The sequence below is a fragment of the Leucoraja erinacea genome, chromosome 26 (assembly GCF_028641065.1).
Source record: "Leucoraja erinacea ecotype New England chromosome 26, Leri_hhj_1, whole genome shotgun sequence".
In the NCBI taxonomy this organism is placed as follows: domain Eukaryota; kingdom Metazoa; phylum Chordata; class Chondrichthyes; order Rajiformes; family Rajidae; genus Leucoraja; species Leucoraja erinaceus.
The window spans coordinates 9,738,593-9,753,217 of NC_073402.1; the positions used below are offsets into that span (position 1 = coordinate 9,738,593).

At 44.1% G+C, this 14,625-nt stretch overlaps 1 protein-coding gene across 1 annotated transcript; it reads left to right on the forward strand.

The window, feature by feature from the left end:
• Positions 1–7,322: 7,322 nt before the first annotated feature.
• LOC129709646 (C-reactive protein-like) lies at positions 7,323–13,115 on the forward strand. The gene is made up of 3 exons (XM_055656130.1): positions 7,323–7,451; positions 7,566–7,641; positions 11,935–13,115. Exons 2-3 carry the CDS (start codon positions 7,578–7,580, stop codon positions 12,549–12,551), a joined length of 681 nt encoding a protein of 226 aa, XP_055512105.1. The 5' UTR covers positions 7,323–7,451; positions 7,566–7,577; the 3' UTR covers positions 12,552–13,115.
• Positions 13,116–14,625: the final 1,510 nt, after the last annotated feature.

The following is a 14,625-nucleotide window of genomic DNA, read 5'->3' on the forward strand; positions in this document are numbered from 1 at the left end:
GTCCATGCACCACCACACTGTGTATGAAAAACGTGCCCTACATATCTTCTGTAAAATTACTCCCCCTCCTCTTAAATCTATGCCCTTTAGCATTTACCATGCTGCAAAAAAATCTTCCGATCTACCCAATATATGCCTGATAAAACAGAGTTGAACTTATAAAAGTAGTTTGTCCAACCATCTGCTTACCCAAAAACTCTCCTCCCCAGACTATGTCCTGCCTCTGCTATCATCCAGATATCTCAACCCCCACCCCCCCACAATCATTCTCAAAAAGGGTCCTGATCCTGATCCAAAACATCACCTATCCACATTCTCGTGATGCTGCGTCACTCGCTGAGTTAGCACTTTTGAAAAACAGCATCTGCATTTCCTTGTTTCTGCACTTGAACGCATCTTCTCCAAACAACTTACAACTTGCATTTTCAAAATAAAATCAATTTCTGGGTGCATCAGAATGTAAATCATGGAATATTCCTGATGGGAAGTGTTGATTTTTGCGAAGAGTTACAGGCGTTTTGTTAATATTGAAAACATTGCGTAGTGAAGGAATCCTCATTCACCAATCACCTGGAACACATTCTTTTTAAAATGCCTTTATTAATGTGTCAGTCCCTGAGGATCAATGGCATAACCAACATTTATTGCACATCACTAATTGCCCTTGACGAGGTGGTGGTGAACTGGCTGGAACCACTACAGTCCCTCTGGTGAAGTTATTGAATGATAGTTATAATGTGCCTTAACTCAGTCAGATCTGTATTTAGTGTGGTCACCCCTCAATATGCAACCTTTCACCACAGGGCATGTAGAAATAAATCTACACATCTGCATGACAACCGTATTTCCTGACAGTCTCTGACATCCCAAAGACATACAAGTTTGTAAGTTTATTGGCTTTGGTAAAATTTTAAATGTCCCTATTAATGTTAATATACAGGGTGTCCACTGGTCGGCGCAGATTCATTGGGCTGAAGGCCCTGTTTCCGCACTGTATCTGTAAAGGCTAAAGTCTAATGTTAATTAATATGCAAGTACAGTTTGAGATCAAGAAGGAGGTGGGAGCCTTGATGAATTTGCACTTTTCTACAATTTTGTTTGGTGGAGAATGGGATACCTGGGCTAAATAAGCATGGCAGTGTCTTACAAACTTTGTTGATTTTTTTGAGTAGGTGATGAATGTGATCAATGAGGATAGGGCAGTGGATGTTGTCCACTTGCATATTAGTAAGCTATTTGATAATGACCCCATGGTAAGCAGATCCAGAAGATTAATATGCATGGGATTAACAGTGATTTGGTCGTATACATTCACAACTGGTTTACTGAGGAGAATGGAAATAGGGGCAATGTAGATCTGGGAATGTGTGGGCATGTGATGTGTGTTTACGGCCAACCTGCATCCTGATTTTCTGACCTGGAGATGGAGTGAAGGAAGGACTCAGCGATGTTGGGTGGAAATTGAGTGCATGAATGACTGCTTTGGTGTTGCTTCCTGCACCCATGCAGAACTCACAAGGAGGGACAATGAGGGAAAGGTGGCGAATGTCATATTGTGGTCTTGCAAAAGCTGTTTGATCATCAGCTGTGTAGTCGGCTCATCATTCAGAGACCAGGGAAAGAAAAGTGGCAGCAACATGGAAAGAGAAATGATAAGGCAAGGTGAGTGATTGGTTCAAAGAGCAGATGAATCGTATGCTGTAAAACTATAGTGCAAATATTGGGAAATCGCTTTTAAAACATGGAGGGGACACAATGAGGACTAACATCTAGGGCAGGGACGGCAACATATGGCCCATGGGCCGGATCTGACCTGGGTGCTACAGCCAGACCTGGGGAAGGCGAGCCGACCTGGGGACTGCAGCTAGTCCCAGGTTGCTAGAATCAAGGAGCTGGTGGCCTCCAACTGGAATCGACCTTGAGGGCTCCTATCGCAGAGCCTGTGGAATTACCATTGCGGAGCTGGCTGACTTTGGAGGAGGCGGTAGTGGGCCCGTCCCCTCTCCCCCCCCCCCCCCCCCCCCCCCCCCTTGGTTAGACCATACTTGGATACTATGTAAAGTTTTGCCTACCCAGCTATAGGAAGGTTGCCATTACATTGGAAAGGGTACAGAAGAGATTCGCCAGGATGTTACCTTGATTCAAAGAGCAAATGGATCCAGGTCTTCATGCCTGGAGCTCCAGAACTTTGGGTGCTGGCTGGGACCAAACTAGAAGCCTGGAAAAGGAGCTGGAAGCCTCATGGGACAAGGTGGGGGCAGGGACAAGAGCTGAGAAAGGACACGTATCGTCAAACACCACTGCAGGCACACTCCAGAGATTTGCCTCATTAGCAAATCCCTTCATTCACCCCACCCCCATCCTCCCCTGATGCTTGCACACTGCTGCGGTGCTCATCATTACTACTGAGAGAAAAACATCCCGTAAGGAAACACATCGCCACTTTTAACAGGTTTCAATGCGGTGGACATCAATATTTATTCCCTCCTGGGAGGTTTTTCCAACACCAAAAAATCATTCACCCTTGTGGATCACCATAATACTGGGACGTTGCTGAAAGTAAATCCGAAAGGAGATAAAAATCGGCAGAGGCTAGCCAGCTCTGAGATAATGGCTGTTCCAATCCTGGCCTCAACACCAATTCCCCGCTGACTCCACACACCCCTGCATCACAGTCCATCTCCAGCTCTATACTACTCTGGGATGGTGCATTGCAAAGAGCAACACTAAACTTCTGGGAGAAAAAAAATGTTCTGCTTGTTTCTGCCCTGAATGTACAATCCCTTCTTCTGAAATGTTGACCCTTCTTTCTTGATCTCTCACTGTGGGACATCCTCTAAGCAGCCACATTCAAATCTCAACGCCAATGAGTTTTTCGGACAGGTGCCCAGTGACGATTGGTAAACATCAGGGACCATAGCTGGGCCCATTGCTGTTTGTGGTTTATATAAATGATTCAGATACAAATATGCTGGGCATGATTAGTATGTGTTCCAATGATACTAAAGTAAGTGGTATTGTACATCATTGCTTGCCTGGATGCACAGTCCATGCACCACCACACTGTGTATGAAAAACGTGCCCTACATATGTTCTGTAAAATTACTCCCCCTCCTCTTAAATCTATGCCCTTTAGCATTTACCATGCTGCAAAAAAATCTTCCGATCTACCCAATATATGCCTGATAAAACAGAGTTGAACTTATAAAAGTAGTTTGTCCAACCATCTGCTTACCCAAAAACTCTCCTCCCCAGACTATGTCCTGCCTCTGCTCTCATCCAGATATCTCAACCCCCACCCCCCCACAATCATTCTCAAAAAGGGTCCTGATCCTGATCCAAAACATCACCTATCCACATTCTCGTGATGCTGCGTCACTCGCTGAGTTAGCACTTTTGAAAAACAGCATCTGCATTTCCTTGTTTCTGCACTTGAACGCATCTTCTCCAAACAACTTACAACTTGCATTTTCAAAATAAAATCCATTTCTGGGTGCATCAGAATGTAAATCATGGAATATTCCTGATGGGAAGTGTTGATTTTTGCGAAGAGTTACAGGCGTTTTGTTAATATTGAAAACATTGCGTAGTGAAGGAATCCTCATTCGCCAATCACCTGGAACACATTCTTTTTAAAATGCCTTTATTAATGTTTCAGCATTAACCAGCATTTATTGCACATCACTAATTGCCCTTGACGAGGTGGTGGTGAACTGGCTGGAACCACTACAGTCCCTCTGGTGAAGTTATTGAATGATAGTTATAATGTGCCTTAACTCAGTCAGATCTGTATTTAGTGTGGTCACCCCTCAATATGCAACCTTTCACCGCAGGGCATGTAGAAATAAATGTACACATCTGCACGACGACCGTATTGCCTGACAGCCTCTGACATTCCAAAGACATACAAGTTTGTAAGTTTATTGGCTTTGGTAAAATTTTAAATGTCCCTATTAATGTTAATATACAGGGTGTCCACTGGTCGGCGCAGATTCATTGGGCTGAAGGCCCTGTTTCCGCACTGTATCTGTAAAGGCTAAAGTCTAATGTTAATTAATATGCAAGTACAGTTTGAGATCATGTAGGAGGTGGGAGCCTTGATGAATTTGCACTTTTCCACAATTTTGTTTGGTGGAGAATGGGATACCTGGGCTAAATAAGCATGGCAGTGTCTTACAAACTTTGTTGATTTTTTTGAGTAGGTGATGAATGTGATCAATGAGGATAGGGCAGTGGATGTTGTCCACTTGCATATTAGTAAGCTATTTGATAATGACCCCCATGGTAAGCAGATCCAGAAGATTAATATGCATGGGATTAACAGTGATTTGGTCGTATACATTCACAACTGGTTTACTGAGGAGAATGGAAATAGGGGCAATGTAGATCTGGGAATGTGTGGGCATGTGATGTGTGTTTACGGCCAACCTGCATCCTGATTTTCTGACCTGGAGATGGAGTGAAGGAAGGACTCAGCGATGTTGGGTGGAAATTGAGTGCATGAATGACTGCTTTGGTGTTGCTTCCTGCCCCCATGCAGAACTCACAAGGAGGGACAATGAGGGAAAGGTGGCGAATGTCATATTGTGGTCTTGCAAAAGCTGTTTGATCATCAGCTGTGTAGTCGGCTCATCATTCAGAGACCAGGGAAAGAAAAGTGGCAGCAACATGGAAAGAGAAATGATAAGGCAAGGTGAGTGATTGGTTCAAAGAGCAGATGAATCGTATGCTGTAAAACTATAGTGCAAATATTGGGAAATCGCTTTTAAAACATGGAGGGGACACAATGAGGACTAACATCTAGGGCAGGGACGGCAACATATGGCCCATGGGCCGGATCTGACCTGGGTGCTACAGCCAGACCTGGGGAAGGCGAGCCGACCTGGGAACTGCAGCTAGTCCCAGGTTGCTAGAATCAAGGAGCTGGTGGCCTCCAACTGGAATCGACCTTGAGGGCTCCTATTGCAGAGCCTGTGGAATTACCATTGCGGAGCTGGCTGACTTTGGAGGCGGTGGTGGCCCGTCCCCTCTCCCCCCCCCCCCTTGGTTAGACCATACTTGGATACTATGTAAAGTTTTGCCTACCCAGCTATAGAAAGGTTGCCATTACATTGGAAAGGGTACAGAAGAGATTCGCCAGGATGTTACCTTGATTCAAAGAGCAGATGGATCCAGGTCTTCATGTGTGGAGCTCCAGAACTTTGGGTGCTGGCTGGGACCAAACTAGAAGCCTGGAAAAGGAGCTGGAAGCCTCATGGGACAAGGTGGGGGCAGGGACAAGAGCTGAGAAAGGACACGTATCGTCAAACACCACTGCAGGCACACTCCAGAGATTTGCCTCATAAGCAAATCCCTTCATTCACCCCACCCACATCCTCCCCTGATGCTTGCACATTGCTGCGGTGCTCTTCATTACTACTGAGAGAAAAACATCCCGTAAGGAAACACATCGCCACTTTTAACAGGTTTCAATGCGGTGGACATCAATATTTATTCCCTCCTGGGAGGTTTTTCCAACTACAAAAAATCATTCACCCTTGTGGATCACCATAATACTGGGACGCTGCTGAAAGTAAATCCGAATGGAGATAAAAATTGGCAGAGGCCATGCTGCAAAAAAAACTTCTTATCTACCCAATATATTCCTGATAAAACAGAGTTGAACATAAAACAAGTTTGTCCAACCATCTGCTGATCAAAAACTCTCCTCCCCAGACTATGTCCTTCTCCTCTCATCCAGATATCTCCAAACCCACCCCCTCCACAATCTTTCTCAAGAAGGGTCCTAATCCAAAACATCACCTATCCACATTCTCGAGATGCTGCGTCACACGCTGAGTTAGCACTTTATGTCTTCTATTGTAAACCAGCATCTGCAGTTCCTTGTTTCTGCACTTGAACGCTTCTTCTCCAAACAACTTAAGACTTTCCATCACTTCCTACTGCATTTCAAAATAAAATTAATTTCTGGGAGCAACCGAATGTAAATCATGAATATTCCTCATGGGAAATGCCAATACAATCGCACACAGCGACTCCGGTGGTCTTGCAATCAGCTTCAGTGACGGCTTCACGCTCCTTCATCCACACTTTGACAGCTCTGTTGGCTGAACTATCAGCTTCTAATGTCCCCTTCTTTACATCTCACTGCCAGAGATTATCCATTTCATTAGCACTTCCCCATGGTCTCCGCACACCCACAGAACATAGAACAGTGGGCAGGAACAATCCCTACAGCCCGCAATGTCTATGCCGAACAGAATGCTAAGTTAAACCAATCTACTTTTTTGACCTATGATTCATATCTCTCCACTCCTTACATATCCACTTGCCCATCTTAAACCCTCTTAAACACCACTCTCGTGTCTGCTCCTGGCAGTGCATTGAAGGCACCCACTACTATCTGTGTTAAATACGTGTCCCACGTATCTCCTTTAAACTTTGCCACTCTCACCTTAAAGCCATGCCCTCTAGTCTTTGACATTTCCATCTTTGGTAAAATGTTCTGACTGTCCACCGAATCTATGCTTCTCATAATTGTATTTAGTTGCATTAGTTTTGCCCTCTAACTCCGATGCTCCAGAGAAAACAATCCAAGTTGTTCCAACATCTTCCAATTGCTAATGCCCATGAATCCAGGTGGCTTTCCAGAAAACCTCTTCTGCACCATCTGCAAAGCCTCTGCATCTTTTTGTAAGGATGCAGGGTGACTGGTGTTACAGTGCAAAAGCATTTTGGGGGTAGTGTTCACAACTCCATATGTTTTACCATTATTTTGTATAGGGACAAGGCTGAACTTTGCAGGAAGGAATTACATTGGAGTGAGGCAAATTACGATATTAGGCAGGAGCTAGGGAGAGTAAAATGAGAGCAGTTGTTGTTGGGTAAGTCCGTATCTGACATGTGGGGTAATTTAAAGACCAGTTGATCAAAATTCAGGTATGGAATGGCATTCAGGTACTCGCATTTGAAACAGTATGGGCTAACTAGGGACAGTCAACTTAGTCTCTGCAAACGTGACCTGTCACTGGAGGACTATGACATCTGATGATCCGATCAAAGTCCATGAGACAGGAGGGAGGAGATGGTCTCCTGGACTATCCTTGCTGATTAACCCCAGGAGTGATACAGTGGAACTAGGGGGCAAATGTAGGAGGGAAAGGCTGGGATGGGCTCCCAGATGGAGCGGGGGAATTATCTGTGATCAGGTGGAAGAGGTGAACTTCATCACCACCTGGGAAGATGAGTTAACGTGCCGCGCACCACACCCTCGATCTCATTATCTGATGCTGATTGATGTGGCAGATTAATGGCAGCAGAGTTTGCTCCACCCCCTCAGTTCCTTCCTGCGATTGGCTGTGACTGGGTTCAGCAGAATATAAATTGCAGCATCTTGTGCCTAGAGTATTGGACCCACCTGTGGTGAAACCGGCTTGTTGGAGACAGACACAGTGAGTACCAGAGGGGCTGCTTGTGTGTTGCTGAAACACGGGACTGGCTGCTGGTTCTTATTTTCAATAGATTCAAGTAAAATTAAATGAATTGGAGATTCTTTGTTTCAACAGGTCGGAGACCAGATGAAGCTCTTCATTCCAATTGTGCTTGTGCTGTGCATTTACCTGTCAGGAACTGACAGTGCAGGTTAGTACTTGTTCTGATGTGAGGATTTGTTGAGTGCAAACATCAGTCATGGTGCATCTGAGGATAGAGGGACTGAGGAGCATGCAGGGCAGCAGGAGCCCGGACGCCATTCCCAGTCTGTACCGAGGCAGCAGGTCTCCCCTTTTGTTTAGAGATACAGTGCGGAAGCAGGCCCTTCAGCCCACAGAGTCCGCACTGACCAGAGATCTCTGCATATTAGCACTACACTGCACACACCAGGGACTTTTTTACTTTTTTCATATGCTCCCTGACCTTCTGAGTTATTTCAACATTTTGTACCTTTTGAATAAACTTGAATCTTGTTTCTTGTATCCAACTCTTAAAATGTGTTCTATTTCCATGTGCTGGAATCTTTGCCCAATTATTTCTGGTGGTGACGAATAGTAAGATTAAATGCGAACTTACCAGTTTGAAGTTTGATCTTGATTTTATGAGGAGTTACGATGAGCGATTACATGAAGAAGGGCCGTCCGTCCGCGTGCGCGTCAATCTTCAAAGCAGCGGTGTTAAATCACAGATAAAAAGAAGACCTGAGAATAGTAAGATTGTGAAGAAACTAGAACTTCCATATGTCCTTGATAGTATGAGGGTGGGAGCAGTGGGCACGTAATCACTCATTGTAACTCCTCTGCCTTGCTCCTGGATCCAGCTCGCAGGCCACATATCTTGGTAACTAATGGTTAGTCTAGATGCAAACGGATCAACATCTGGTATGCCAAATCGTGTAGTTATTTTGTTAAATACTGTCTGATTCAACATCCATTCTGTGTTGTTATTAAACATTCGTGATCCAGCATCTGTCACCGTGTTATATCTACCTTATATATTATGTAAAAGAATATGTGTGTTATGATTGTGTTTATAATTTGTTTTGTTGATGTCTTTTGCACAAAAGTCCGCGAGCATTGCCACTTTCATTTCACTGCACATCTCGTATGTGTATGTGACAAATAAACTTGACTTGACTTGACCTCGTAGATTTCCCAAATATTCCTCTCGATACACCAGTGCCAAATGAGGTTCGACAATCTGTCGTAAGATACAGATTTTACACCACCCTCATTAATGGATATATACCACCGCAGTGGTGTTATCAATCTGAATTTGAACAAGCACCAGTTGCATATCGCTACAGAGAACTTTGAGTCCATATTGTGCCCCCAACAATTTTGGGTAATTGATTCCATGTGTTGGTGAATTACAGACTCCTGCTCATTCCATCTGCCCCCACAGCTTTAGACTGTGTTGGTGTCTCCCCACCCTTAGCCATTTGCATAGGTCTGAAGAAACCTCGATGGCTTTCGAGCAAAATTTCCCTGAGCTGTCTCCTATTCGTTATCCACCATAGTTATTCAACAATGGCCTCTGCTGGCAATCCATAGTTTGCCAATTCGGCTTGCATGTAATCTGAGTGTTCGTTCCTTTGCTTACTGTAAGTTCTGGTAATGCAAAGGCCCGTACTGCTAGGAATACAGCTACTATTTGCCAATTACACTCGCTGTTTGCCTGATAGATGGCTAGAATTTGACTATCAGGTCATTGCAGGCTTAATTAATATTGTCGTTTGCCCCTAGGCAAAGTCACCAACATATTTACTGTTTTTGATAGTTAATTCTAGGTAATCAATTACCCTTGTAGGTGTCAATTTTGATTTAACTGGATGGATGAGGTAACCAATTCTTTCAAACAGGGTTTTGGTTTGCTTGACTGATGCTTCTGCCAATTCTTGGTGACACCAAAATGAAAATGTCCTCCAAATATGCCATTACTATGTGGTTTTGAGACCTTTGTAGTCCCAGAATTGGTTTCCGTAGTTTAGTCAATAGTCTAGGAGCTGATGTCAACCCATTTGGCAGAGTCATGCCATCCATTAAACTTCAAATACCTCCTGTTCTTAATGAATAGACACCGAATAGTATGCATCTTTGAGGTCGATGCATGCCATGTGAGCATTTTATAGGAAGCTCCTATAAAACAGTAGTTAGACTATAACAAAAAATAGCTGTTTCTGAAAGTCTGTACTGCACAAATGAGTTAAACCTGGATGAAGTGACATCCTCCATCTGTCACCTGTCCTGGAAGGCAATCCTGCCCAAAATACTGGGCCTGCCTTGAAGACAATTCCGGTCCGAGTTCCAAGTCTGCTTGGAACCTATGTATGTTGTGCAGTAAAAAATAATCACATGTTGTTATCTGTTTTTTAAAACCAGATCTGGAATTCATGTTATTGTCATTTTGAACAAAAACACAAGAGTAAAATTACCAACATGTAACTGGTCCACAATCCCTTGTTTCGGTAAACCCAGACCCACCTACCTCCATGGCTACCGGTGGTCTTGTGGTAAGCCCAAAGGCCCCTGATGCAGGTTCCTTTTCTCACCTTGATTGGGAGTTGGACTGGTAGGAAGTGTGGATTCCATGTTTCTCCTGACCTCTGCTTGGGTCTTGGTCTGAAAACCTTATCATACTGAGCCTGTCTTGTTGGACAATTCTGGCCATAATTCTGAGTCTGCCTTGAAAGACGACTCTGATCATATTTCCGTGCCCAACTTTCAAGCTACCACCGGCTTCAGTGAACTGCTTACCCCCTATGGAGGTGTGGGGTGTGTTGTCGCCTACTGATGAAGTTTGCTTGTCGTTGGTACCTTGATTGGTCCGACAGAATTTGCTTCCTTCTTCTGGTCTTACCTGAAGAGAGGATTCGGCGGCTGGTTTCTCCAAAGTCACCCTGATAGCGCTGTTCCCTTGTCGGCATTTGTGCGGATATTCTGCCAACTGCTGTCTCTTGAGGCCATATGCATGTGCTTCAGTATGTTCATACTTTAATTCGAGATCAGTTACCTACTGATCTCAAAACCAAATTTCGTTTGAACGTTATGTGAGGTTCAAATGACAAATAAATGGTATTGTATAGTATTGTAATTCGAGATCAGTTACCTACTGATCACTCGCACTCCCCTCCATAGAGAGTGAGATTTGTAGGTAGCCCTGAAAACAGTTGCTGCTGCAGGCCCCTGAGGATACCTGCGCTGACATGGCCCCTCCAGTGGGCCTAAATGAGATTCTTGTTTTGGGTCAGACTGAAACTGACCGTGAATGCTCCTCTCCTCGGAGCAGGAGACATTTTCTAGATCTCTATCCAGGGAAGCACCCTGTGGAACCTGGATGATTGCAGAAGTATTTCTTTTGTTTTGTGCTTATTATTTATTTTATGTAAAGCTCTTTGGTGCAAGTTAACTTAAACAGTGCTATATAAGTAAAAGTTACTTACTTACTTCCTTTCTTCTGCTTGTCCCTGGGAAGGTCCCCCCCCCCCCCCCCCTGCTTTTGTACTCTGATTCAGAGTGGTTTCTTCCATATGTACTTCCCCCTCCAATGGGGAAGACATTGGGTTACCCCATTATGCAAGGCTCCCAGTACTGCCTGCTGTAGGCCCGGGCTGACACAGCTCTCTCCTTAGAGTAGGTCATTGTTGGAGCAACTTCGCCAAAATGTTGCTCCTATGTGGGAGAGTCGTCCTCAGACACTCTCCGTTGAGGGAGAGTATCCCTTTCCCTCCCCGGACCCTTCTGAGTTAATGGGTTGTTTGACTTGCGGGTGGATTTTCCTGTACTGCAGGACCCCCAACGGAGCTCTCCTCCTGCAACAAGTCTCCTGCCGGTTCAGCTGCTGGCGCTAAATGTCGGGAAACACCATTGCCCGCTACTGGGAAATGTTGCGGTCTTCGGCAGCCGACTTCCCCGCGGACCGTCTCCTCGACATCTGGGCCCTGAAACTACAAAAAGTTTCAAGCCCGAAAGATTGCAGATAAGTGATTCAACTTTCCTTACCTGCCGATCCTAGCGGCCTGGGAGGACGCAGTGCCTCTGCCAGTCCGTCGCGCGTTGCGTTCAGACATAATGACGCGCACGCAGACGGACGGCCCTTCTTCACGTAGTCACTCATGTGACTCAGAAGTAAACTGACTAGTTCTCTTTCTCAGGATTGTGAGAATAAGAAGAGGTTACAGGTCGGGTGACAAAATGTGTTGTATTTTGGCAAACCAGGAATCAATCTTTAAAACTTCCCCAGGTCTGGGATTTGTGCCTTTAGTTATTTGCGCTTGTTCCTCTGGTGAACATACTTCTGGAACTCCTCCCACTCTGTCGATTAGGTTTAATTAAAACTTTATTTTGCAGAAAGCTGCTCACTAGTTGCCCTGTGCTTCATCTCAGACGACAATGTTACAATCTGAAACTGAGATTTCACAATCTAACTCTTCATATTTTACAGGATTGCATGGAAAATCAGCGATATTCTCAACCAAAACAGACACCAGCTTCGTCAGTTTCGATGCATCTGATTTCTCCAGTTTGACCGCCTTCACTGTCTGCATCAGCGCAGCCTCTGAAACGACTCGCAATTACGCGTTGTTCTCCTACGCAACAAGCTTTCACAATAATGAAATACTGTTATGGCAACAAAATACAACAGATTTCTGGGTGGAAATGCAAAACCTACAAACTAAATTTTTCATCCCAGAAATGAATGCTTTACTGAAACACATATGTGTGACCTGGGAGTCTCAAGGGGGTGAGATGACAGTCTGGGTCAATGGGAGACGCAGTATACGGAAGGTTACTGGAAAGGGTTGGGCTGTGAAACAGGCTGGTATGTTTATTATAGGTCAGGACCAAGACAACGTCGGCGGAGGTTTTGACAAAGGACAGTCTTTTGTCGGAGAGATAACTAATGTTAATATGTGGGATCGTGTTCTAAAACCCAATGAGATTGCATTGATCAGTCAGGGGTGTTACAGTGATGGAGGGAACATCATTGACTGGGGATCAACAGGATTTACAGCAAAGGGGGATGTCATTATTCAAGACAATAATGATTGTTCAATTTAGAATGTGTTGGTCTTCCAACCTCTAACTGAATATGACCTTGCTTTGTGATCTTTCCTCTCGCCACAAGATCAGCAGTAGATGTAGTTGTGTTGATTCTAGAATAAAGGGCTGTTTACATCTGGGTAAATTGACAAATCACTGTGTTCTTCCAGTTTCTCATCAATCTCCCTGACAGGATAATGTCTTCAAAGTCAGTACACAAGAGTCTCGAACAGTTGGGCATCCCAGTTAAAAGGTGCAGCAGTACAGAGCAGTGTCCAGGGCATTTGGTGCCATCTCTCTGACACACATATGTAGACAAGAAAGTGCCAGGGGCGCGGGGTGGTGGTGACGGGCAGACACGGACTGTGGGAAAGTCCCTGGGGTGGAGGCTGATCCTGTCTTGATTTAGATTGTGCTGATTGGAATTATTACTGTGTCTCTCTGTATTACCCTCTTGATTTCACATTGTTTGTTACACCAAGGTTTGGAAAGCTCACAATGTGTTCTGTGCTTCTAGTGATTGTGATTGAACTGTAACATTGCAGTTTCATCAGCTTAATAAACGAGCATCAAAGCAACAAAGATCTTGTGTGTGACTGACTCGTATGTGTGTGTTTGTGTGTGTGGGATCTCCAGTTAATACTCAGTACACTTTCAGTGTCCATCGCTATGTTTTCATATAATAAAATGACTGTGTGTGTGTCTTCACCACCTACAACAGGATCGCACTACTTGTCACATCTTCTCATCTCCACCCTTTTCTGCAGAGACATTTCTCTTTGCAACTCACTGGTTAAATCATCCGTTTCCACCCAAACCAGCCCTTACCCAGTTACAAAATTTTCAGATTAAAAAAATCAAGCCTGTAATTTATTCCATCAGCTAAAGGATAAAATAACTTTAATTTGATTCCTATTTCACTTTCATATCTTCAGTATTAAAAAAAGTTTTTAACGCAGGTCATTTTCTTACTTGGAAATTGGCATCTTGTTCCCTATTGCTTTTCTATTGACTTAACACAAAAGTTGTGATCGAGGACAGTCAATTTACATAAAAGCCCATAACTTTCTTAAAAATTAAGAGAACTGAATGACATTTTCAGTTATTGTGAGATTCAAAATCACAAACGCTCTTGAGACAAATTCAGGCAAAGAAGTGTTTTTATTAATTTCATATTCTGCAGAATAGGTGCCTCTCCTCTGATGTCCCCTAGAGGCACACCGAGGATCGGGATGTGTTCTATCTTCATACATTTCTTTTCATTATTATCACATCCTCATTCCTCCCCATTGAGCTTCTTCCAATCACAACATAAAGCCCAGATTCCCACGAGAACGTCGTGGAACGCCCACCCAACGTCAAAGGCACCTCCCCTATCATGCATCGCATGTGCATTTAAATGAGACATCTTGTCATGCTGGCCGTTTTTGCAATATTCATTTATCTTATTAAGCAAGCGCAGTCCAGAGTAGTTCATGCCCTTTCCCCCAGTTCCCGTTATGTTCTTGCCTGACTGTGGTTATCTTCTGACTCTCATCCTTGAAATGTCACCATCTGTACTTGCTGCTATTATCTAGAATTTCTCTCTGTTCTTTATATCGTTACTTTCTATTCTACTAGCAGTCTGGCTTCTGCTGACACCTTATTTCTTTCAAAGTTATATTTCAGAGCTCTAGTATAAATCAACCATCTCTAATAACCCTTTTCTCACAGTTATTATAGATTGAAGCATTCTGAAACAAATGTGATTCATCTTACTTGGATGGCCTGAAATTAAATTATACTAGACCATATTAACCCTTTTCTCACATTCCACCATTTTTCTTTTAGCCACGCAACATTTGATTTATACTATATCCTCCCTTTCTAGTGCTAGCAGATTCTTACCCTCCCTATCCTCCTCTCGCTGGTCATACTGTGTTCTGAAGGCCATCATGAAGGCGCTGTTCTTTGTCAGGGCTGTCTTAATCAATCGCTGAGCCAGCCTCCGTGCGCAGGGAATGATACAACATCCGAATAGGCACAAAGTCAATGGTTCCTTCCCTTCACGCACAGTCCACGGGCTGATATTGTCTGGTGGGGCCTCCACATG